The 25,564-nt window shown below is 40.6% G+C and overlaps 2 protein-coding genes, 1 long non-coding RNA gene and 1 other non-coding gene across 4 annotated transcripts in view; 1 reads left to right on the forward strand and 3 right to left on the reverse strand.

Moving 5' to 3' along the window:
• Positions 1-8,337, forward strand: part of LOC141422626 (uncharacterized) — a 58,713-nt gene extending 50,376 nt beyond the window's left edge. The window contains exon 3 of the long non-coding RNA XR_012447366.1: positions 7,370-8,337. This is a non-coding gene — a long non-coding RNA (uncharacterized lncRNA). The remainder of the gene's footprint in view (positions 1-7,369) is intronic.
• Positions 771-878, reverse strand: LOC141422802 (U6 spliceosomal RNA). The gene has a single exon (XR_012447526.1). It is a non-coding gene; the product is annotated as a U6 spliceosomal RNA (small nuclear RNA).
• On the reverse strand, positions 6,567-8,848 carry LOC109692651 (gamma-crystallin E). The gene is made up of 3 exons (XM_074071585.1): positions 8,636-8,848; positions 8,257-8,499; positions 6,567-6,839 (listed from the first exon to the last, which is right to left on the reverse strand). Exons 1-3 carry the CDS (start codon positions 8,642-8,644, stop codon positions 6,567-6,569), a joined length of 525 nt encoding a protein of 174 aa, XP_073927686.1. The 5' UTR covers positions 8,645-8,848.
• A 14,353-nt stretch (positions 8,849-23,201) lies between these two features.
• LOC109677189 (gamma-crystallin D) lies at positions 23,202-25,046 on the reverse strand. The gene is made up of 3 exons (XM_074072311.1): positions 24,837-25,046; positions 24,478-24,720; positions 23,202-23,474 (listed from the first exon to the last, which is right to left on the reverse strand). Exons 1-3 carry the CDS (start codon positions 25,044-25,046, stop codon positions 23,202-23,204), a joined length of 726 nt encoding a protein of 241 aa, XP_073928412.1.
• Between the last annotated feature and the right edge of the window lie 518 nt (positions 25,047-25,564).

Genomic DNA, 25,564 nt, shown 5'->3' on the forward strand with positions numbered 1-25,564 from the left:
GTGGCTATTGAGATGATCATGTAGTCTTGGTCCCTGATTCTATTTAGGTACTGTACTACTTTTATTGATTTGTATATGTTAAACCATCCTTGTATCCCTGGAATGAAACCAACCTGATCATGGTGCATGATCTTTTTAATGTATGCCGCTGCTTTTAAAAGATACAGTAGGGTAGCAGTTATATTCAATCCTTACCAGCCCTGGATAGCTGAGTGAGAGCAGTTTAAATTGTTTTTGCTTTCATCATTAGGAGCAGCATAGGGTTGGCTCTAGTGTCCCCCCACCTTCCCATCCCCTTTTCTTTTATCTTTTTTCTTTTTTATATTTTCAAAACATTTTCTTAACTTCTTGCATTATAAGCTGCTCCATACTCAATTGTATTTTCTTCTGTTCCAGCCTTGTAATTAACCACTTCTCCTAGGAGGCCTGGTTCCTTTCATTAGAGAATAGTATTTAGAGATCAAGTTCTAGATGCTAGATACATTCATATTTACTTGAATGTCTTTGTTTCTAGGGTCTCTCAGCAAACAGAGCTATAAAATGTGTATATGTCTAATTCACATATAAACACATATCAAACATCTATCTATCTAACCACGAGTTTGTTTTTGAAACTTCAGAGTCCAGTCCAACACTGCAGGGTTCCTTTGGCTTCCCCCTTTCCCTTATTTATATTTCCTTCCCATTATCTATCTATTTACTTATTTGTTCCATGCTAGTATACATGTACAGTAGATTCAGAATTGGTTACCTACACTCTTTTTTTTTTTTTAAATATGGAACGCTTCACGAATTTGCGTGTCATCCTTGCGCAGGGGCCATGCTAATCTTCTCTGTATCGTTCCAATTTTTTTTTTTTTAGTATATGTGCTGCCGAAGCGAGCACGGTTACCTACACTCTTGTGAGAAATATTTTATTACCTAGATAATAGCATTTATGAGCTGCTTTTGTCTTTAGCTTTATAGCATACTGTATGGTCAAGAGGGCTGGTAGAGTGGCTCAAGTGGTAAAGAACCTGCCTAGCAAGCGTAAGGCCCTTAGTTCAACCCCAAGTACCACCTCCAAAGATATTAGTTACCATAGTTCCTTAGTTCTTGTCTTCTCAAACTTCTTCAGTGGAGCTATACAACTAACTTGTAACTATTAGGTTTTGTCAGTCTTTCTATTCCACTTTAGGTTCCCCCACAGTTGGGTTGGAGTCAACCTTTGGTTTGTTTTTGAGTTCTGAGTATTTTGAAACATTATTATGATTCTGAAAGTCGGAGTTATGCAAAAAGATATACCCAGAAAAGGATCAATCCTTCCTCATCCCAGAACCTCCATCCTTATTCTTTCTATCTGCACTTATCTCAATAAATGTCTTTAAATAAGCATAAGGCTCCCAAAGTTCTCATGGTCAGTACCAGCTCTGGCGATGTAGTGACTATTGATGCCCCCCAGCCAAAGACCAGGAGTACACCTGCTGGACAAAGTTGAGTTTGACACTATCTGCAACAAAGGAGGCTGTACTCTATGGAGAAGCATGGGCCTCTCCATGAGATGTTAGGAGGAGCTACTATAGGATCTGATTTGTTTGGGAGAGGGTCAGAAAGCAGATATGATTTTATGATTGATCTCTAAATATTTTTGCTTAGGAGGTGGTAAGAATGAAGTTATTATTGGAGAAAAATATTCATTCATTAACTGGGAAGGAGGGCTATTGTTCATTTTTGTCATTTGTACAGTATTCTTGCTTTCAGTGCTCAGACATGATTGTCTTGCTCCATCACAGACATATGACTTCATCTTATGTTGGTGCCTCTACAAAACTGTTATTATTCTACAGGAAAACATGACAGCCTAAACACAAGTGCCAGGGCAGCTCTCCAGGTGGACCTCTCTCAGCTCTTCTTTTCTTTTTGGTAGCCAAAGCATGTGACATATGGAGGTCACCTGCTAGAGCAAGGGGGTTGGGGACAGATAGTGGTGGACCATGTCCTTCCTAATGTTGTTCAGGGGAAACCACAGGACATCTCCCTGTCATACCTTTAGTCCTACCCCTCCTCTACCTGGAATATTCTCACACCTAGTCATTATACTAAATTTTCAAAGTGAAATTTTAGGGCCCCCTCCTATTGACAACCCCATGGTTGCAAGAATATCAAAATATTTCCATGCTGATTGACAAATTTCCTTTGTCCTGATCCTTGAGGCACCCAAGTCACCCCTTATGATCCTGATTCAGCCTTAAGGCCTCAAAGCTGGCATGCATTCTGGTCAGGGTGTGCTGTTCCCTTATTGGTTCTTAACTACCACCCCTGTCTCCCTTTCTTTGCTCCCACAGAAATATGTTAAACTCTCATGGCACATTTTCCCCTCATTACACATGAGTTTTGAGAATGCCTGTCTCTCTTAGGTGGCAATGACCTTGTTACATGGTATCTATTTTCTCACAGTTTAGAACATTAAGGCATAGGAAGTCTTAGTAACTGTCAGTTACATGTTGAGTCAGATTGGTTTCTTGACCTCCAGCCATTTATTATCAAGGCCCTTTGGACTGATGACTAAGTTGTAAAATTTTATTATATCTATTTATTTTCTTCCAGCATTATTTTTTGTTACATAACTATTAAATATTCATTGCAGAAAGAGAGTAGATGTGTTAGACCACTTTCTGTTGCTATAATAAAATGTTTGATGCTGGGTGTTTCATAAAGAAAAGAGATTTATTTAGCTCACAGTTTTGGAGGCATGTGACGTCTTTGAGGAAGTTCTCATGGTTCAGGGGCAACCTCTCATCTCAGCAAGGCCAACAGGAGTCCTTTTGAGAAACGGTCCAGACATTCAGGAAGAGAGGGGATTCTGAATTCTGTAAACTAGGCAACCTTGAACTTCACATGACTATTTAATGAGGAAAACCTGTGTCAGGATGCAGCCTGTACGGAAGAGAGCAAGCCACATTTAGAGCTCTTGCTTCTGTCTCTGTGTGATAATGGCTGTGATTTCTTAGATTTGTGGGTCAATTAATCTTGTTTCAGCTTAAATTTGTGAGAATCTGTCCTTTGAAATCAAAGGAATTTAATACACCTCTCTATAATTATAAAAAAAAAAACTTCATGAGTGAGATGAGACCTCAGAGTTAAGCTCAGTTTCCACCTAAACAGAAAACCTCTCTATTCCTGATGAATGTCTGACCACCTCTGTGAACTGGATGTTCGCTGCTGTGTAAGGCAGTCTATTACATTGCTGTATACTTTTGGCTACTTGAAAGTCTTTTTTTTTAATGTTGAACCTTTATCAGCCTCTTCTTAAATTATACTTACTAGTATTAATTCTATACTGGGCTCACACAGGAAATCAGTCTAGGTACTTTTTTCACATGGTAACCTAAGTATATGAACATGAACTTTTCTTCTCCAGGCCCACCATTCTTAGTTTCTTAATCTCTCAAATGAGATAGATTTTAGACCCTTTACCACCCTGATGTCTTCTTTAGAGAACAGAACATTTTGTTTTTTGTTTTTTTTTTGCTTTGTTTGGTTTTATTTATTTTTATTTTATTATTCATATGTGCATACAAGGCTTGGTTCATTTCTCCCCCCTGCCCCCACCCCCTCCCTTACCACCCACTCCACCCCATCCCTCTCCCCCCACCCCCTCAATACCCAGCAGAAACTATTTTGCCCTTATTTCTAATTTTGTTGTAGAGAGAATATAAGCAATAATAGGAAGGAACAAGGGTTTTTGCTGGTTGAGATAAGGATAGCTATACAGGGCATTGACTCACATTGATTTCCTGTGCATGGGTGTTACCTTCTAGGTTAATTCTTTTTGATCTAACCTTTTCTCTAGTTCCTGGTCCCCTTTTCCTATTGGCCTCAGTTGCTTTTAAGGTATCTGCTTTAGTTTCTCTGCGTTAAGGGCAACAAATGCTAGCTAATTTTTTAGGTGTCTTACCTATCCTCACCCCTTCCTTGTGTGCTCTCGCTTTTATCATGTGCTCATAGTCCAATCCCCTTGTTGTGTTTGCCCTTGATCTAATGTCCACATATGAGGGAGAACATATGATTTTTGGCCTTTTGGGCCAGGCTAACCTCACTCAGAATGATGTTCTCCAATTCCATCCATTTACCAGTGAATGATAACATTTCATTCTTCTTCATGGCTGCATAAAATTCCATTGTGTATAGATACCACATTTTCTTAATCCATTCATCAGTGTTGGGGCATCTTGGCTATTTCCATAACTTGGCTATTGTGAATAGTGCCGCAATAAACATGGGTGTGCAGGTGCCTCTGGAGTAACCTGTGTCACATTCTTTTGGGTATATCCCCAAGAGTGGTATTGCTGGATCAAATGGTAGATCGATGTTTAGCTTTTTAAGTAGCCTCCAAATTTTTTTCCAGAGTGGTTGTACTAGTTTACATTCCCACCAACAGTATAAGAGGGTACAGAACATTTTGGTAATGATCCCTTTTATAATGTGTTGCCTAGAATTATAATTTGTTTGATGAGTAGGAAGAGCAGTAGACTATTTATGAATTTCAAGTACTATAGGTCTACAAATATAATTACATTGTTTTTACCTAAACTGCTTCATAACTAAGACACCCTTCACTGAGCTTTAGACCTCATGATAATTTTTTTAAAGTCACAAGTACAAGATACAATACCTAGGATAATAAAATGTAACATTAATAATCAACACTTAATGAGCTATTATATGCCAGGATGATTCACAACTAGTTCATGGTAAAGTTAGGATCCAAGGTAATTCTCTAAACTGGCTTTGTTATTCATTAAGTTCTTTTATTATTATTATTGTTGTGCTAGGGATATATTGTGACATTTACAAAGTTCTTAAAGCATATCAAATATGTCATAGTTGAATTCACCTGCTCCATCCTTCTCCTTTATCCTTCCTCCCTCCATTCCTGAAAGTTTCAACAGGTCTCATTTTTCCATTTACATACATAGTACTCAGTATTTGCACCATATTCACCCTCCTACACCTTTTCTCTGCATCCTTCCCCCTCTACTGTTACTAACCCCCCAGACAGGACCTGTTCTGCCCACCTGTTCTCCGATTTTGTAAGAAAGAAAATGACATTTTTGTTTAAGATAGCTATACAGGGAGTTTCCTTATATATGTATGTATTATAACTCGAATTGGTTCATCTTCTCTATTTTTCTTCTTTCTACCTTAGTCCTCTTTTTATAGTGATTTCAACAGGTTTAAAAATTCTATATTCATTCTTGTATAGGAAGTACATCAACTGACTCACCTTTTTTCTTTTACCGTCTTTCATTTGTGATCTTAATGTGACCTGTTTTTCATAGTATTTCTTGTATTTGTATTAGGTCTATATTCCACATATGAGAGAAAACATGTGGCCTTTGGCTTTCTGAACCTGGCTAATTTCATTTAAGATGATGTTCTCCAGTTCTGCAAATGACAAAATTCCATTCTTTTTTGTGGCTGAATAAAATTCCATTGTATATAAACACCATATTTTTATAATCTATTCATCAGTAGTGGGGCATCTTGGCTGTTCCATAGCTTAGCTATTAAGTGAGTGCAATAAACATGGGTGGGCAAGTGCCTTTATTATAATCTGACTTACATTCCTTTGGATATATCCCTAGGAATGGTATTGCTGAAACATATGGTAGTTCTAATTTTAATTTTTTTGAGGAGCCTCTTCATTAAAGTCTTGATAATACAGGAGCAACACCTCCAACAGAAAACCAGCTCATTAGGTAAGGTGATCTATGACAACTGTGAATATTTTAAAGGCTGTTATGATCATTTATGGGAGGTTGCTGGGTTTTTTTATTTGTTTTACTACTGCTTTTTAAATGCAAAATTACAAACTATGAATCCTTGAATGGAGGTTTATCATGGAGAGTGAGGAAGGAATAGAAAAAGTTTAAATAGATAACTGATTTTATAAATATTAAAGAGGAAGAATTGTGAAGAACAAGAATATTACCAAGTTGGTGGGAAAACGAAATCCAGGGAGAAAATTCTGAAATATGAAGAACAGAGGGGTGTCCTTGGAGAGTCAGATGGGGAGACTTAGCTGTTTAATTTCATGGGAAGAAAGGAAGATGAGATAAGATAGGGTTTACCTTGTTTTCCAAGCCAGGACCCAGAGAGGGTGAGGAAGGTGGCCACATAGAAACACTGAGTAGAAGAGGGTACATTTCAAAGCGGTAGTCTGGTGGATCCATGAAGGGCTTTGGGATCTGGTTTATTTGCAAGGTTACCCTTCATTTGTACAAGTAGTAGGGGTTTTGTGAAATGTGTAACAAAGCCCAAACCTTAATCGTTAATAGTAACCAAAATAACCCATATTATAAATTATAAAATATTCCAGGCATTCTGGCTCCAGAGGCTATGCTCCTGCTTACCCTTTACAACCTTTCCCAGTGATATGTATAAGATAACCCACCTCATTCCTGGCTTTGTTTTTGCTAGCTTTCTAAGAGGCTAAAAGGAAAAGAGGACTCCATTAGTGCAGGAAACACACAGGAAATATTTTATTAGCTTCCAGATGGAGAAAAGAGTAGAGTAAAAATATTTCAATAGAAATCCATGACCCTCCTCAGAGAGCCCACTCTGGCATTCATGGCTCCCCAGTCTTGGTAGCGCCTGTACTCCCCAGGCCTCAGCAGGTACTGCCGCCCCCGGTAATTGGGCATCTCATAGAGGACCCAGTACCCCTCCAGCACGTGGAAGGAGTGAATGTCACTGAAGTGGAAGCGATCTTGGAGACAGGGGCAGTCCTCAGTGATCTCCACCATCTGGCCTCTGTAGTCCTCTCGCTCATAGATCCTGATCCTGTGGGAACTGGCCTGTGGATCCAACAAGCAGCAGACAAGTGGATGTCAGAAAACCAGACCTTATTTAGCAATTGATCACATGCTTCCCTGGGGAATAAGCATTACTTTATCTTTCTATACTAAAGGTGACCAAATTAAAAAAGAACTGCCAATACCAAGACTACTGGATACAACTGGATAGGTTGTATGTGTACTGTGAAACTCAGGAGGGCACCATCTACCATTCCTGAACGGTGCCCCCAGAGATTTCTGGTATCACAATCTACACATTGGCCCACATTGATTAAGTGACAATTTTATGTATTTGTTTTGTTCTCTATTTTATAGACTTTCGGTGATCTGAGACTTTCTTTTGAATGATATAAAAAGAATTAGATATTACAATAAAAATGTATCCTGGGCAACACATAATTTTGAATTTCAGTTGTACTAGAAGAAGCTTAAGAGAGAAGTCACACTGCTTTCCCACATGAGGCACAGGTTGGTGGCAATTCCGGGAAAGCTCAGCTCAGACAACCCCTCCATCCCTCTCTCTGTTTCAGGCCCTGCTGCCCTCAAGTGCTGGAGACCAAGAGCATCTTAAAGACAGATTCAGTTCTCAACTGGAACATGTGCTCCAGCAAATCAGTTTCAGGTAATACCCAAACTGGAAGTTCAAGCTCAGGAAGGAGGACTGAACAGCAATCAAGAGTGTAAAGCCTTAGCACAATGGAAAGTCAGGCTGCTTGGCCTGAACAAACCCTCTCATCTGGGGTGCTGGCTCTTCTGGCCTCTGCTTGCTCCTTCCCAGCAGGTAGCTGCTGTGGCAGTGTTTTTCTTTTTCCACCATCACAACATCTGTAGGAAGGAGTCTCACAGCAGGTCAGTATGAGTGTGGCTTCATTTGGGCAACAGTGGGCTCTCAGGAACTCTTAGAACCTCACTGCAGGTTCCTTGTTTTGGGGACTTTTTTTTGCCTCCTCAAAAGGCGGCCTGGAAAGACCCTTGCTGTTCATAGTACTAGTTAGCACTTGGGGAGGGGTGGTTTGGCACGTGTCAGGTAACCTCCTTTCGCCCTCACAACAACTCTAAGCGCTGTCATTATCCACATTGCACAGGTGAAGAAAGTGAGAAACAGGTGGCTTAAGATCACCTGACAGCAGTTACCTGTTGCCCACTCATCCCCTGTGCTTCATATGCTCAGAGCTAAACCATACGCTGCTTATTCCCAGCAGAGGTGAATTTGATTCAGCAAAGTAAAATAAAATGTCCGGTTAAAAGCTTTGCACACGCACTTTTTCAGTGGGAGGAACCCTTCCACTGAAATGTTAATAGACCAGGAGAGAATGTAGTTAGAGGCAGAAAGAAGGCGGCGGTCACCGCAGCCCTTAGCCCCTGGTGTGAACATTGGTGAGACCCAGGGCCCAGAGGGGGCATGGAGGGGACTCACATAGGGGATGAGGCGGCAGGAGCGGATGGAGTCGCTGAGGCCCATCCACTGCTGGTAGTCGGGGTAGTCCCCGCGCCGCAGGAAGTACTGGCAGCCCGAGTAGTTGGGCTGCTCATAGAGCATCCAGCAGCCGCTGTCCACGCGCACCGAGTTGCAGCGGCTGAAGTAGGGCTGCAGGTTGGCGTGGTCGCTGCTGCACTCGTAGTGGCGGCCCTGGAAGCCGCGGTCCTCGTAGAAGGTGATCTGCAAGGCAAGGCGAGGCGAGGCGCAGGCTCAGAGGCCGGAGCCGGGCCCGGGCCCCAGTGGGCAGGGTCCCTCCCCGGTCCCAGGTCCCTGGTCCGCGGTCCGGGTCTCCGGGCCGGGCGCCCGCTGCGCTCACCTTCCCCATGGCTGATGGAGGTGGATGTGCGGTGGAGTGCGGGCCGCAGCGCGCGGTCTATATAGCGGGAGGGCTGCTGCGTTGGCAGGAACAGCACAAAGGGGCCCGCGGGGGCAGGAGCGCGCCTCCCTCTCTCTTTTCTATAGAATGACCATGGGGTGCGGGGTTATTGTAGGTTTTCTCTTAGACACGCCAGAGCTTTCGAACTGATGACCTGGTTAAAAACTGTCAATTGCATTAGATCAAGGGCAAACACAACAAGGGGATTGGATTATGAGCACATGATAAAAGCGAGAGCACACAAGGGAGGGGTGAGGATAGGTAAGACACCTAAAAAACTAGCTAGCATTTGTTGCCCTTAACGCAGAGAAACTAAAGCAGATACCTTAAAGCAACTGAGGCCAATAGGAAAAGGGGACCAGGAACTAGAGAAAAGGTGAAATCAAAAAGAATTAACCTAGAAGGTAACACCCACGCACAGGAAATCAATGTGAGTCAATGCCCTGTATAGCTATCCTTATCTCAACCAGCAAAATCCCTTGTTCCTTCCTATTATTGCTTATACTCTCTCTACAACAAAATTAGAAATAAGGGCAAAATAGTTTCTGCTGGGTATTGAGGGGAGGGGAGCGGGAGGGGGTGGAGTGGGTGGTAAGGGAGGGGGTGGGGGCAGGGGGAAGTAATGAACCAAGCCTTGTATGCACATATGAATAATAAAAGAAAAATGAAAAAAAAACCTGTCAATTGCTGCTCAGGCCTTTAAATGAAGCCTATTCGAGAAATTGGAATAGAGAAAAAATGCTTAACGAGTTAACCATTGTAATTAAATGGTTTGACTACTTTTCTAAAATTTCAAAATAATGTCCTTTTGAGTAACAATGCAGAGTAGTGACCAAGTCTTTTGGTCAGAAGGGCTGCTGCACAAGGGGTTCAGATTAGAGAGCTTTTTTCCATGTGAAAATGTGGACCATGGGGATGAATTTATCTTCTCCATAGGGATGGAGTTTTCCTTTAAGAAAACTTTCCTAGACCCTGGGTGCCTAACAGAGAGGATCAGATAAGAATGGGAGGTGGGGCCAGGAAGATGGACCCAAGGAAGCCCTGGTTTAAGCACATGACCTCATCCCAGGTTCTGGGACGTCCTGGGCCTCAGCTTTTTTCCTCTCACAACACAGGCATTGAAGCTCTTAACTTTGGGATTCACCAGGTGACCCACTGGAGATTGTTACAGCCATAACTTTCTGCTTAACAAATATTTTTGCTAACAAAGATCTCAGCTTGGTTGATTCTATCTGCTGACCAATGCAAGATAACTCACATTTTTGATTGCCACAATCTTGCCAAGATTCTGCCTATTTCACTGTGGGAAAAAACCCTGGTTACTTTCTAGTGAAGGGCCTTGACTGTAAGGACTGGAATCTCCTTTCCTGTCCTGAAGACCCCAGAAATTCTGGGTACTTGACTTTCTTTAGAGCAAGGTTTCTCAACTTTGGCACTATTTTGACATTTGGGGTGGAAACTGTCTCTGTGCAGTCCTGAGCATTGCAGGACATTGGCAGCACCTTTCTTCTTCCATTTGGATATCAGCAGTACCTCTCTCTCCCAGTTGTGGCAACCAAAAGTGTCTCCAGACATTACCAAACTTAAGTGTGTGTTTTAATGAGTAGCAATAAATATCAATGGGCAGACATTCAGCTTTAAGAACAGGATGCTACTACCCCCAGAACTTGGATATTCCTTTTGAATTCCTCCTCATTTCCACCTTCCTCCCGGGTTTTCTGCCATCCTGGGATCACTGTTGTCCACATTTCATCATTTAAAGATGACCATATCTGGATACATATCCCTAAACAATCTTGAGGAAGACTACTATTTGTCTCATACTATTCATTTATTCCATCTTATAATAAGGGTTTGGCTTACACATATGGCTGCTTACAATAAAGAATAGATTTCAGGCTGACAGCATGGTTCAAGAGGTAGTGTGTCTGCTTAGTAAGCACAAGGCCCTGCGTTCAAACCCCGACACTGCCAAAAAAAGAAAAATAAAACCCACAAAAAGATTATGACTTTTTCCAGGTTTGGTGGTGCATACCTGCAATCCCAGTTATTCAGGAGGTGGAAGTAGCAGGATCCAGGTCCCATGCCTTTCTGGACAAAAGCTTGAGACCCTATATGAAACATAACAAAAAATGGCTGGGGGAAGGGAGTGACTTAAGTGGTAAAGCACTTGCCAGGCAAGCATGAGGCTCTGAGTTCAAACCTCAGTAGTGCCCTCTCCCCGTGCTGCCAAAAAAGAAACTACAACTTTTATGGAAAAGAGTAGAAAGGAGGAAAATTTCAACCCCCATCTTGTATAAAAACACCATTGATACATATTTTAAAACTTGATTTTTGCTCCTTTCATCTAATATTTCCATCTCTAGGAATCTGCTAAAAGGAAGTGGTTAAAGGTACATATAAAGATTGTGGCTGGGAACTGGTGGCTCACACCTGTAATCCTAGCTACTTAGGAGGCAGAGATTAGTACTGTGGTTTGAAGCCAGCCTGGGCAAATAGTCTGCAAGACCCTATCTTGAAAAAACCCATCACACCAAAAAAAAAAGTGCTGGTGGAGTGGCTGATGGTATACGCCCAGAGTTCAAGCCCCAGTACTGCAAAAAAGAAAAAAAAACCCAAACGATTATACACAGTGGTAGTTTATCAGAATACTTTTTATGATATAGAAAATTAGATGCAAGTGAAATGTCCAAAACAGGACATAATTAAGTAAATTAGGAAACATCTGATGAGATGCTATGCAGCTACCGAAAACATGTTCTCTAAGGATTTGTTTAAGGATATAGAAAATATTCATCATATATTATTTAAGGGAAGAAAAGCAAGTACATTGTACACTGAAAACTACAAAACATTGCTGAAAGAAATTAAAGACATAAACAGAGACATCTGTGCTCATGGGTTAGGAGCTTTAATATTGTTCAGATTTTAGAACTACCAAAAACAATCTACAGACTCAATGCAATCCCTGTTGAAATCCCAATGATATTTTATGCAGAAATAGAAAAATCCACCCTAAAAATCAGACTCAGAAGGACACATTTTGCATGATTCCTTTTATTTGAGGTACTTAGAAGAGTCTGAGGCAGAGAGACAGGAAGTACAATGATGGTTACCAGGGGAAGTGGGAGAGATGGGAATGGGGAGGTAGTGTTTAATAGGTACAGAGTTGCAACTTCGAATGATGAGAAATTTCTAGAGATGGATAAACAAGTTAAGAAAACAAACACACCTAAAATTGTATGAACTAAAATGTTAACTGTGCTTGTTTCCATAGGAAGTAGGATTAGGAGTAGTTTTTATTGTTTTTCTTTCTTTTTTATTTCAGTACTGTAGTTTGAACTTGGCCTAATGCTTGCTAGGCAGACATGCAGACACTTTATTCTTTCCTTTATTACTTTCCCTTCTCAATATTTTGAGGGATAAAAATATTTTACTTTAAGTTCAGAACAAAAAGTAATTCCAGCCAACTCCCAGTGGCTCACACCTATAATCCTAGCTACTCAGGAGGCAGAGATCAGGAGGATCAAGGTTTGAAGCCAGCCCAAACTAGAGAGTCTATCTCAAGAAAATCCTTCACAAAAAAGGGCTGGTGGAGTGACTCAAGGTGTAGGCCCTAAGTTCAAACTCCAGTACTGCCAAAAAAAAAAAAAAAAAATCTGTTGCATATCATTAAAAAATATAATGCTTAGGTGTCAAATATACCACAAATATAATTTTGAAATTTTAATTTCAGTGAGCATAACATCAAACATCTTTTTAGGTTATCACTTCATAAATAATCCTTTGGAAAACGTCAAAGTATTCATTAAGTTTAAATGCTATACTTTATTCCTCTATTATTGGAAAACTGGCAATTTCCATTTGTTTTATTATTATGACTTATCTGAATGAATAATTCATGCATAACAGGTTTTCCATGTGTAGAATTGTTTCTAAGGACAAATTCCTAGTAGTGGACTTCCTGGGTCAAAAGTAAGTTCACATTTCTTCCTCTGCTGCCTTTGACATTCATTATCACACAGGACTAATGAAGTGTAAAAGTCTGCAAAAATTGGCACCATCAAATTGCTTCCCCCTCCTCTGCCCTGCAAAGGTGGTGGACTTCATTGATGATAAGGGAATTAAAAAGGTGTCAAGAATGAAATTTCTTTTTTTTTTTTTTTCATTTTTCTTTTATTATTCATATGTGCATACAAGGCTTGGTTCATTTCTCCCCCCCTGCCCCCACCCCCTCCCTTACCACCCACTCCACCCCCTCCCGCTCCCCCCCCTCAATACCCAGCAGAAACTATTTTGCCCTTATCTCTAATTTTGTTGTAGAGAGAGTATAAGCAATAATAGGAAGGAACAAGGGGTTTTGCTGGTTGAGATAAGGATAGCTATACAGGGCATTGACTCACATTGATTTCCTGTGCGTGGGTGTTACCTTCTAGGTTAATTCTTTTTGAACTAACCTTTTCTCTAGTACCTGTTCCCCTTTTCCTATTGGCCTCAGTTGCTTTAAGGTATCTGCTTTAGTTTCTCTGCGTTAAGGGCAACAAATGCTAGCTAGTTTTTTAGGTGTCTTACCTATCCTCACCCCTCCCTTGTGTGCTCTCACTTTTATCATGTGCTCATAGTCCAATCCCCTTGTTGTGTTTGCCCTTGATCTAATGTCCACATATGAGGGAGAACATACGATTTTTGGTCTTTTGGGCCAGGCTAACCTCACTCAGAATGATGTTCTCCAATTCCATCCATTTACCAGTGAATGATAACATTTCGTTCTTCTTCATGGCTGCATAAAATTCCATTGTGTATAGATACCACATTTTCTTAATCCATTCGTCAGTGCTGGGGCATCTTGGCTGTTTCCATAACTTGGCTATTGTGAATAGTGCCGCAATAAACATGGATGTGCAGGTGCCTCTGGAGTAACAGTCTTTTGGGTATATCCTCAAGAGTGGTATTGCTGGATCAAATGGTAGATCGATGTCCAGCTTTTTAAGTAGCCTCCAAATTTTTTTCCAGAGTGGTTGTACTAGTCTACATTCCCACCAACAGTGTAAGAGGGTTCCTTTTTCCCCGCATCTTCGCCAACACCTGTTGTTGGTGGTGTTGCTGATGATGGCTATTCTAACAGGGGTGAGGTGGAATCTTAGTGTGGTTTTAATTTGCATTTCCTTTATTGCTAGAGATGGTGAGCATTTTTTCATGTGTTTTCTGGCCATTTGAATTTCTTCTTTTGAGAAAGTTCTGTTTAGTTCACATGCCCATTTCTTTATTGGTTCATTAGTTTTGGGAGAATTTAGTTTTTTAAGTTCCCTGTATATTCTGGTTATCAGTCCTTTGTCTGATGTGTAGTTGGCAAATATTTTCTCCCACTCTGTGGGTGTTCTCTTCAGTTTAGAGACCATTTCTTTTGATGAACAGAAGCTTTTTAGTTTTATGAGGTCCCATTTATCTATGTTATCTCTTAGTTGCTTTGCTGCTGGGGTTTCATTGAGAAAGTTCTTACCTATACCTACTAACTCCAGAGTATTTCCTACTCTTTCTTGTATCAACTTAAGAGTTTGGGGTCTGATATTAAGATCCTTGATCCATTTTGAGTTAATCTTGGTATAGGGTGATATACATGGATCTAGTTTCAGTTTTTTGCGGACTGCTAACCAGTTTTCCCAGCAGTTTTTGTTGAAGAGGCTGCTATTTCTCCATCGTATATTTTTAGCTCCTTTGTCAAAGATAAGTTGCTCATAGTTGTGTGGCTTCATATCTGGATCCTCTATTCTGTTCCACTGGTCTTCATGTCTGTTTTTGTGCCAGTACCATGCTGTTTTTATTGTTATTGCTTTGTAATATAGCTTGAAGTCAGGTATTGTGATACCTCCTGCATTGTTCTTTTGACTGAGTATTGCCTTGGCTATTTGTGGCCTCTTGTGTTTCCATATAAATTTCACAGTAGATTTTTCAATCTCTTTAATGAATGTCATTGGAATTTTGATGGGAATTGCATTAAACATGTAGATTACTTTGGGGAGTATCGACATTTTTACTATGTTGATTCTACCAATCCATGAGTATGGGAGATCTCTCCACTTTCTATAGTCTTCCTCAATCTCTTTCTTCAGAAGTGTATAGTTTTCCTTGTAGAGGTCTTTCACATCTTTTGTTAGGTTTACACCTAGGTATTTGATTTTTTTTGAGGCTATTGTAAATGGAATTGTTTTCATACATTCTTTTTCCGTTTGCTCATTGTTAGTGTATAGAAATGCTAATGATTTTTCTATGTTGATTTTATATCCTGCTACCTTGCTATAGCTATTGATGATGTCTAGAAGCTTCTGAGTAGAGTTTTTTGGGTCTTTAAGGTATAGGATCATGTCGTCTGCAAATAGGGATATTTTGACAGTTTCTTTACCTATTTGTATTCCTTTTATTCCTTCTTCTTGCCTAATTGCTCTGGCTAGGAATTCCAGTACTATGTTGAATAGGAGTGGAGATAGTGGGCATCCTTGTCTGGTTCCTGATTTTAGAGGGAATGGTTTTAATTTTTCTCCGTTAAGTATAATGCTGGCTGTAGGTTTGTCATATATAGCTCTTATAATGTTGAGGAACTTTCCTTCTATTCCTAGTTTTCTTAGAGCTTTTATCATGAAATGATGTTGGATCTTATCAAAGGCTTTTTCTGCATCTATTGAGATGATCAAGTGGTTTTTGTCTTTGCTTCTGTTAATGTGGTTTATTATGTTTATTGATTTTCGTATGTTGAACCACCCCTGCATCCCTGGGATGAAGCCTACCTGGTCGTGGTGAATAATCTTTTTGATGTGTTGCTGAATTCGATTTGCCATTATTTTGTTGAGGATTTTTGCATCAATGTTCATTAAGGAGATTGGCCTATAGTTCTCCTTTTTGGAGGTGTCTTTGCCTGGTTTTGGGATAAGTGTAATAGTGGCTTCATAAAATGTGTTTGGCAGTTTTCCTTCCCTTTCTATTTCATGGAACAGTTTAAGGAGGGTTGGTATCAGTTCTTCTTTAAAGGTCTGATAGAATTCAGCAGAGAATCCATCAGGTCCTGGACTTTTCTTTTTGGGGAGACTCTTGATTGCTGCTTCAATTTCATTTTGTGTTATAGGTGTATTCAGGTGATTAATTTCCTCTTGGTTCAGTTTTGGATGATCATATGTATCTAGAAATCTGTCCATTTCTTTTAGATTTTCAAATTTATTTGAATATAGGTTCTCAAAGTAGTCTCTGATGATTTCCTGGACTTCCATGGTGTTTGTTGTTATCTCCCCTTTTGCATTCCTAATTCTACTAATTTGGGTTTTTTCTCTCCTCATTTTAGTCAGGTTTGCCAGGGGTCTATCGATCTTGTTTATTTTTTCAAAGAACCAACTTTTTGTTTCATTAATTCTTTGTATGGTTTTTTTGGTTTCTATTTCGTTGATTTCAGCTCTTATTTTTATTATTTCTCTCCTTCTATTTGTTTTGGGATTTGCTTGTTCTTGTTTTTTTAGAAGTTTGAGATGTATCATTAGGTCATTGATTTGGGATCTTTCAATCTTTTTAATATATGCACTCATGGCTATAAACTTTCCTCTCAAGACTGCCTTAGCTGTGTCCCATAGGTTCCGGTAGGTTGTGTTTTCATTTTCATTGACTTCCAGGAACTTTTTAATTTCCTCTTTTATTGCATCGATGATCCATTCTTCATTAAGTAATGAGTTATTTAGTTTCCAGCTGTTTGCATGTTTTTTGTCTTTACTTTTGTTGTTGAGTTCTACTTTTACTGCATTGTGGTCAGATAGTATGCATGGTATTATTTCTATTTTCTTATATTTGCTGAGGCTTGCTTTGTGCCCTAGGATATGATCTATTTTGGAGAAGGTTCCATGGGCTGCTGAGAAGAATGTATATTGTGTAGAGGTTGGATGAAATGTTCTGTAGACATCTACTAGGTCCACTTGATCTATTGCATACTTTAGATCTTAGATTTCTTTATTGAGTTTTTGTTTGGATGACCTATCTATTGATGATAATGGAGTGTTAAAGTCTCCCACAACCACTGTGTTGGCGTTTATATATGCTTTTAGGTCTTTCAGGGTATGTTTGATGAAATTAGGTGCATTGACATTGGGTGCGTACAGATTGATGATTATTATTTCCTTTTGGTCTATTTCCCCTTTTATTAGTATGGAATGTCCTTCTTTATCTCGTTTGATCAATGTAGGTTTGAAGTCTACTTTGTCAGAGATAAGTATTGCTACTCCTGCTTGTTTTCGGGGGCCATTGGCTTGGTAAATCTTCTTCCAGCCTTTCATCCTAAGCATATGCTTATTTCTGTCGGTGAGATGAGTCTCCTGTAAGCAACAAATTGTTGGATCTTCTTTTTTAATCCATTTTGTCAAACGGTGTCTTTTGATGGGTGAATTAAGTCCATTAACATTAAGTGTTAGTACTGATAGGTATGTGGTGATTCCTGCCATTTAGTTATCTTAGTTGTTTGAAGGTTTGATTGTGTGTACCTAACTGATGTTACTCTCTACTGTCTTGCTTTTTCTTATCCTGTGGTTTGGTGCTGCCTGCCTTTTCATGGTTAAGTTGGGTGTCACTTTCTGTGTGCAGGATCCCTTGCAGAATCTTTTGTAATGGTGGCTTTGTGGTCACATATTGTTTTAGTTTCTGCTTATCATGGAAGACTTTTATTGCTCCATCTATTTTGAATGATAGCTTTGCTGGGTAGAGTATCCTGGGGTTGAAGTTATTTTCATTCAGTGCCCGGAAGATCTCACCCCACGCTCTTCTTGCTTTTAATGTTTCTGTTGAGAAGTCTGCTGTGATTTTGATGGGTTTACCTTTGTATGTTACTTGTTTTTTCTCTCTTACAGCCTTCAATATTCTTTCCTTAGTTTCTGAACTTGTTGTTTTAATGATGATATGTCGTGGAGTAGTTCTATTTTGATCTGGTCTGTTTGGTGTCCTGGAGGCCTCTTGCATCTGTATGGGAATATCTTTCTCTAGATTTGGGAAATTTTCCGTTATTATTTTGTTGAATATATTACGCATTCCCTTCGCTTGCACCTCTTCTCCTTCTTCGATGCCCATGATTCTCAAGTTTGGTCTTTTGATGGAGTCAGTGAGTTCTTGCATTTTCTTTTCACAGGTCTTGAGTTGTTTAATTAATAGTTCTTCAGTTTTTCCTTTAATTACCATTTCATCTTCAAGTTCTGAGATTCTGTCTTCTGTTTGTTCTATTCTGCTGGATTGGCCTTCCGTTTTGTTTTGCAGTTCTGTTTCGTTCTTTTTTCTGAGGTTTTCCATATCCTGGCTGTTTTCTTCTTTATTGTTGTCTATTTTTGTCCTGAGTTCATTTATCCATTTATTCATTGTGTGCTCTCTTTCACTTTGGTGTTTATACAGTGCTTCTATGGTTTCCTTTATTTCTTCTTTTGCTTTTTCAAATTCTCTATTTTTATTGTCTTGGAATTTCTTGAGTGTCTCCTGTACATTTTGGTTGACCCTATCCAGTATCATCTCTATAAAATTCTCATTGAGTACTTGTAGTATGTCTTCTTTTAAATTATTCTTGTAGGCTTCATTGGGTCCTTTGGCATAGTTTATCTTCATTTTGTTGGAGTCTGGATCTGAGTTTCTGTTCTCTTCATTCCCCTCTGGTTCCTGTACTAATTTTTTGCTGTGGGGAAACTGGTTTCCTTGTTTTTTCTGTCTTCCTGTCATTGTCCTTGGTGTTGTTACTGTCCCTGTACTGTGTGTAATTAAGTATTTTCTGGCTTGTAATAATAACAATGGTAATATTGAGAATGGAAGAGTGAGCTGAGATGGAAAGCAAGAAGTTAAAGAAAAGGGGAAAACAAATATACAGACAAGAGGGAGAAAGCAGAACAAGGTATCAGACAAGAGAGTTTCAAAGGTATAAACAGGGAGTGTTAGTGTACTAATTGACAGTAAGCTGAACAGACAATAGAGAGACAGAGAGAGGATTGAAAATCAAAGATAAAAAAAATAAAAAATAAGTATATGAAAGAAATATCTATATATAAAAATGAATTAAAATAAAATGGAAAATAGCAAATTAAAAAAAAAAAAACCAAAATACTTCCAAGTTTATATGCAATGCAATTTCAGTCTTAATAATTTGGATGTCCATCTCAATCTCCAGTCCTGGAGTTGGTGCCTCAGATGTTGTTCTGTAGTTGTCTCATCAAAGGGGATGCATAAAGTAGAACAAAACTACACTCACACACACACAGAAGAAAAAAAAAAAAAAAAAGCCCCACCAAGTGTCCCCAGTTCAAATGCAATACAGTTTCAGTAAGTTTTTCAGCTTGCAGGTGTAATTCGGTTGTTCTCTCATCAAAGGTAGGGAGAAAAAGAAAAAAAAGCGTCTGGAGGCAGTTCTGAGAGTGGTATCTGCAACTGTGGCTTGCCTGCCTGCTGCTCTCAGCCTGTAGCTGGCGGCGTTATTTATGCAGATCTCTGGGGTGAGCTAGCACTCACCTGGTCCCACAGGCTTTGTTTGCTCAGAGTTCTCCTGTGCGGGGGCCTCTGCTACAGGCTTTCCCCTTTCCAAGCACTGGGAAAGGTGACACTGCCCCGCGTTGTCAGGCCTGCGTGTTTATTTACAGTTCACGTGGGAAGTGGGTCTTCCCTCCTCTCACAAGCGTCCCCGCTCCTGGTTGCTGGGCACGCCCCGCTCCCACCAGAGCCTCTCCGGCCCCCTGGCTTATTTATTTACAGTCCCGGGAAGGCTTCCCTTCCCCCAATCTTCAGCGCTCAGGGCGCCCCACCCTCTTTCCAGCGTGTCTTAACTGTTCTTATTGCCTATTACTCAGTTTCTCTTTTTTCCCCGGGTGGAGGTCAGTCTGTCCAGGGGGCTATGCTGCTCTGGCCCAGGCTTGTCTGTGGGGTACCGCGGTACCGCGAAGCTCACCTGGTCCGCGTCTTCCCACGCCGTATGGGCGCCGGCCACTGGCGGCCCGGGGGCCCTCCTCGGTTCTCCGTTTAACGTGAAGTGGAGATTCTCTGCGCCGGCTGGAGATGTGGAGGGGTCAAAGTTATGCCTTTTCTCGGTGATTATGCCTGCAAAGTGTGTCTCCAGCGTCTCTCCAAGATTTCACTATAGGAGGGTCGCTTTCTGCTTCCTACCTCTAGCCGCCATCTTGGAATTCCAAGAATGAAATTTCTTGTAGTCATCTTACTTCATAATGACAAATAAAATAATAATATAATTAGTATCTTGCATTTTTTTCTATTGATACCTTTGTCCCTTTTGACATCTTCTCTTTATTTCCCTTTATTTACTTCATTCTGATTTCCTTATACCACCAAGGCTTATACTCAAGAGCCCGACAGTGCTTTAAGGTTCTCTTTAGTCCTGGGTATTTGGGCCCTGGGCACAATTGTACTGTCGGCAAAGATTGTTCTTGGCTGTGGAGAGCAGACAGGTATATCACATAAGCTGTGGGTTTGAGTTTGGCACAGCCCCTAATTGCAGAAGGGAGTATAGTTATGTCTAATAAATTGCACGCTTAAGTTGGCACAGCCTCAGCTGCAGAAGTGGGCAAGATGTAGTACAGCTGTTTTTTTCCTAAGATATTTACTTCAGAGAGAAGCACTCACAGGTTCCTCCTGTTCCCAAGAATTACAATGTCACGCCCTCTCCCCCATGAACGGCCTCTCCACCTTGTTTTGCTACTGTATATAATAAACTCACTGGAGGTGGAGAGGGCTGGTGTATCTCCATCCGAGCACCCAGCCTACCTGGCCCCAGCTTTATGCATGTGTGGTCTCCTGTTTGTTGTCCTTTTTGGCATTTCCTGTCACCCCCAGTTAGGTTTATAGGACAAGTTCATGTGGGACACGAGACTTGGTGCTTTCCATCACTAACTTTTTCTGTAAATAGCCTCAGTTGCAGCCCACAGCTATCCCATGGTTACTAGCAATACCAGCTTCAGGATGACACACATGCTGGGAAGTGGGGGAGACAGACAAAACATAGGTCCTGATGACAGTGTTCACCTGCTGGGTCAACCATCCCTAAACCCTGTGCTATTCCAGGATTTCCTGTCACCCGAAATAATCAGTTTCCATATTGCTTGTCTATTTAATAGGAAAGTTGCTGCTACTTTCAGTTGAAAGCAGTTTAATTGGTTCAGCTCTAGTTTTGGCTGTGGAATTAGGGTAAATTTGGACCAGGCTTTGGCGAACTGGAGGATGAGCAGCTCACCAGCGAGAGGATGAGGAAGAATAATCCAGAAAAGATGTGAGCAAGCACAAAGAGATGTGGAAGTATTTGGTGTGTGTGAGAACTTGATAAGATGGGCAAAAGGACAACTGGTGTCAGATTGATAGGAGATGAAGTGGACAGGTTGGGCCATGTTTTCAAAGGATTTAGACTTATGCACAGTGAGAAATATCAAACGTTTTCAATAGGGGAAATACTATGATCAGATGGGTCTCCAAGCACTTGCATAGTCCTTCTTCTTCCTAGCAATGAAAGCACAAGACAGCAAAAGGTAAGAGAAACAAGAGGTAGGAAAAGAGCAAATTTAAGGGATTAAAGTGTCTTACCTATAACCTTATATATAATACGGTAACATACATATGTACATTGTTTATGTGTAAGATTATATAAATATATACACATATAAGTTTATGTGTTGTGAGTGTGTGCATATACACAGAAACAGAATGAAGCTTTGGACTATCCAATGTATTTAATTTGATTTGTGATTGACTGTTTGCTAAGACTCCCTGCTAAGAAAGAATCTGTAAGCTAGTGCTGTTATTATTTTGACAAGAATCTTCCTGTTTCCCTAAGAGAAAAATCATAGTGGAAACGATTTTTGAGCTATGATTCTGGATTCTGATGCCACATTTATTATTGACCATGTGACAATAGAGTAAAACTTCATTTACCTTGCATAAAAAGAATTTTGTTAGCTAGATGATCCTTAGATCTAAACTATCTTAAACATCTTATTATTTTATTACTATATTGTTCTTGTTTTTTATTCTATTTTTTTATTGTGCTGGGGGTACATTGTGGCATTTACAAAAGTTCTTACAATATATCATACTTGAATTCACCCCTTTCATTATTCTCCTTTATCTCCCCTCCCCCCATTCCTGGAATAGATTCAACAGGTCTCATTTTTCCATTTACATACATGTGTACACAGTATTTGCACTATATTCACCCTCCTAAACCCTTTCCCTACATCCTCCCCCACCACTGGTACCACCCCTCTAGATAGGACCTGTTCTGTCCTCTCATTCTGCGATTTTGCAAAAGAAAAAAAGACATTTTTTTGTTTGTTTAAGATAGCTACACAAGGAGTTTCCTTGTGACATTTCCATGTATATATGTATTATAACCCAAATTGATTAATCTCCTCTATTTTTCTTCTTTCTACCTTAGTCCCCTTCTTATCATGGATTATATTGTTCTGTGACAGCTACTTTCCCTCTCTCCCTGTCTCTCTCCCTCCTTCCATTTCCTTTTTCTTTCTTTCTTTTTTTCAATTTTTTGTCTTCCAATTAGGTATCTCGATGAGACTCTGAAGTTTTAAGTAATCCCCAGGAAAATTTGCCTATACTCTACTTCAGCTTGAAGTGTGTGTTGAATTGCAGATTAACAGAAAACCCACTTACAGTGGCTTGGACAAATGTGGGTTTACTTTGCTCCTCTTACAAGAAGTCCAAAGGTAAAAGGTTGCTAGCATTGGCTCAGAGCCTTGACCCATCAAGGACATACTTTCCATACTTCACGTCTTGGTGTGAGATGACTGAAATAGGAGGGAATTATGCCTCTAGAAGCATCTGTCTTTTTCATTGGGAAGACAGATTTTTCTATCAGTATATCCCTTTAGTTATAGCCAGAGCAGTGTCATGTGGTCACCTCTGCAGTAAGGGAACCTGATAGATTTGCCATCTCAACTTTTGCATACAATTTTAAGTGACTCAGAAGTTTTCTGAAGCCCTTTCTGTTGCCCAGGTTCAGAATCCCTGATTTCAAAAGTGGATCATGATGCCTGAACCTTAGCTTTTAGATTGTCACTCCTCAGAGAAAACCAAACAGATTTCTAATAATCTGGTTATTTAAAGACCAAGCAAGTGAGATAATGCATTATGAAAATGTTTTGTAGACAGCAAAATTCTCTTAATATGAAGGGGTATGTCTACTGTGAGATGTGTTACCCATGGGTCACACATCTTAGTTTGTGCTTGCATTGTGTGCGTGTAAATTAAACAATAAGTGAGGGTGGTGGGGTGAGCCTGTGATCCCAGCACTTGGAAGCCTGAAACAGGAGGATTGCAGAGTTGGTGACCAGCCTGGGCCTGTCTTAAATAACTAAATAATTAATAAGTAACAGGTAGGACAAAAGAAACACACACACACACACACACACACACACATACACAAGCAAATCAGTGCCAGGAACACACAGAAAATATTTTATTAGCTTCCAGATTGAGAAACGATAAAGGAGAACATATTTCAATAGAAATCCATGACCCTCCTCAAAGAACCGACTCTGGCATTCATGGCCCCCCAGTCACGATAGCGCCTGTATTCCCCAGGCCTCAGCAGGTACTGCCGACCCCGATAGTTGGGCATCTCGTAGAGGACCCAGCAGCCCTCCAGCACATTGAGGGAGTAGATGTCATTAAAGTGGAAGCGGTCCTGGAGAGAGGGGCAGTCCTCAGTGATCTCCACCATCTGGCCTCTGTAATCTTCCTTCTCATACAGTCTGATCCTGTGAGAGCTGGCCTGGTAGGCCCACAAACAGAAAGAAGTAAAAAGCATCAGGGAAATAACTAGTTAGTGAGATTCAAGCCATTTCAAAATATATGGCAAACTAAGCAATTTTAATACTTAGAAACTTCTCATTACTGAGGGCAGAGATCTAGTACCTTTCCCAGGTCATGCAGTGTGAGTGAATGAGCTGAGGACATCTCACTCTTTAATATATTCAGATATTTCCCAGAACCACCTCCTATGCTCAGCAGCACAGAGAAATGCAAACCTCCTGCAGCTTAGTATAATTTTTTTGCCATTTTGAGGAAATGTTTTTATATTAAAATAAATATATTAAAGTGTAAATAAAATGTATCTGAAATACATTAATATAAGATATTAAACATCTTAAGTCGTAGGCAACAATTTTTGCTTAGTCAGTTTATAAGTATGATTTGTAAATATATAGTATAAACTTATAAATAAAATTTATAAAAGTGGGAAAGTAAAATTGGTAAGTCCAAGGACTAATTTTTGTATAAACTAAACTTTAGTGTTTTAAAACACATATGAAATACACATGACACAAGTGTAAAATATCTGTGTTGTTCTCCTTGATGGAAAGTACTTTTATTTGTAGAGGTGGAAGAAACCCAAAATATGCAAGCAGGAAGCAAAAGGGGAAAGAGGATTTAAAAACCATTTCACAGTATGCCCATGCCCAGTTAACTACCATGATACCAGGTACTTATTCTTTGACTAGGTATCAGTGGGTTTTCTACAATTCCATTCTAAGTCATTCCAGGACAAGGGCTGCCAAGACGTTCTAACTCCATAGATACTTGTTGATAAAATGGTATAGGAGCAACACTTTGCTTTCGTGGGGTGCAAACTGTGTTGAACTAATCCACTTTAGCTTTTGTGGATCTTTTCCTATCAGAAATTCTCCAGGATCACCCCTACTTTGTTGAACCTTGGCTGGAAACAATCCCAGCAGGGTCCCAGGGCCTCAGTCCTGGTGAGATTCTGGACTCACATAGGGGATGAGGCGGCAGGAGCGGATGGAGTCGCTGAGGCCCATCCACTGCTGGTAGTCGGGGTAGTCCCCGCGCCGCAGGAAGTACTGGCAGCCCGAATAGTTGGGCTGCTCATAGAGCATCCAGCAGCCGCTGTCCACGCGCACCGAGTTGCAGCGGCTGAAGTAGGGCTGCAGGTTGGCGTGGTCGCTGCTGCACTCGTAGTGGCGGCCCTGGAAGCCGCGGTCCTCGTAGAAGGTGATCTGCAAGGCAAGGCGAGGCGAGGCGCAGGCTCAGAGGCCGGAGCCGGGCCCGGGCCCCCGTGGGCAGGGTCCCTCCCCGGTCCCAGGTCCCTGGTCCGCGGTCCGGGTCTCCGGGCCGGGCGCCCGCTGCGCTCACCTTCCCCATGGCTGATGGAGGTGGATGTGCGGTGGGGTGCGGGCCGCAGCGCGCGGTCTATATAGCGGGAGGGCTGCTGCGTTGGCAGGAACAGCACAAAGGGGCCCGCGGGGGCAGGGGTATTTCCGTGTTCTCTTTTTTTCTCTTTGCTGTCGGAGTCCGTGGGGCTTATTGTGGGTTTTGGTCCCATTCTCTCTCTGGAATATTCGGGTTGCTATCACTGGCTGATGCTATTGAGATTGTTTGAAAAAACGTAATTTGGGACATTGTCTATTTAATAATAGGAATAGAACTTCGGCCATTTCATATATTGTTCACACTTTTATTTGTATAGTTGGGAAAATCAAAATAGATTAAGTGGGGGAGCAAAAAAAGAGTTTTAATATGATGGATATAAATTAATCTGTAAGACTCACCATAACACCTATGTGTCCCAGTCTTGAATGTTGATTGTAAACACGAAGAAAATGGACTTAATTGAAAGTAGAAAATTTCAAGCTAGTAGTTTCGAAGCACTTCAGAAATAAAGGGTGTAAGAAAGTGGAGCGTTTTCCCAAGTGAGTTCCCAGAATTTCATACTTTCAGTATGGTAAAAAGCACACTCGACACAGATCTTCAATATTGGTTTTGACTTTTGTTTCAGTCCTGTCTGAAAGTAGACTGAGAATTAATCTCTTTCTCTTAGCTAGTTATGGTTCTGGGATTCAA

The sequence above is a fragment of the Castor canadensis genome, chromosome 4, assembly GCF_047511655.1.
Source record: "Castor canadensis chromosome 4, mCasCan1.hap1v2, whole genome shotgun sequence".
In the NCBI taxonomy this organism is placed as follows: domain Eukaryota; kingdom Metazoa; phylum Chordata; class Mammalia; order Rodentia; family Castoridae; genus Castor; species Castor canadensis.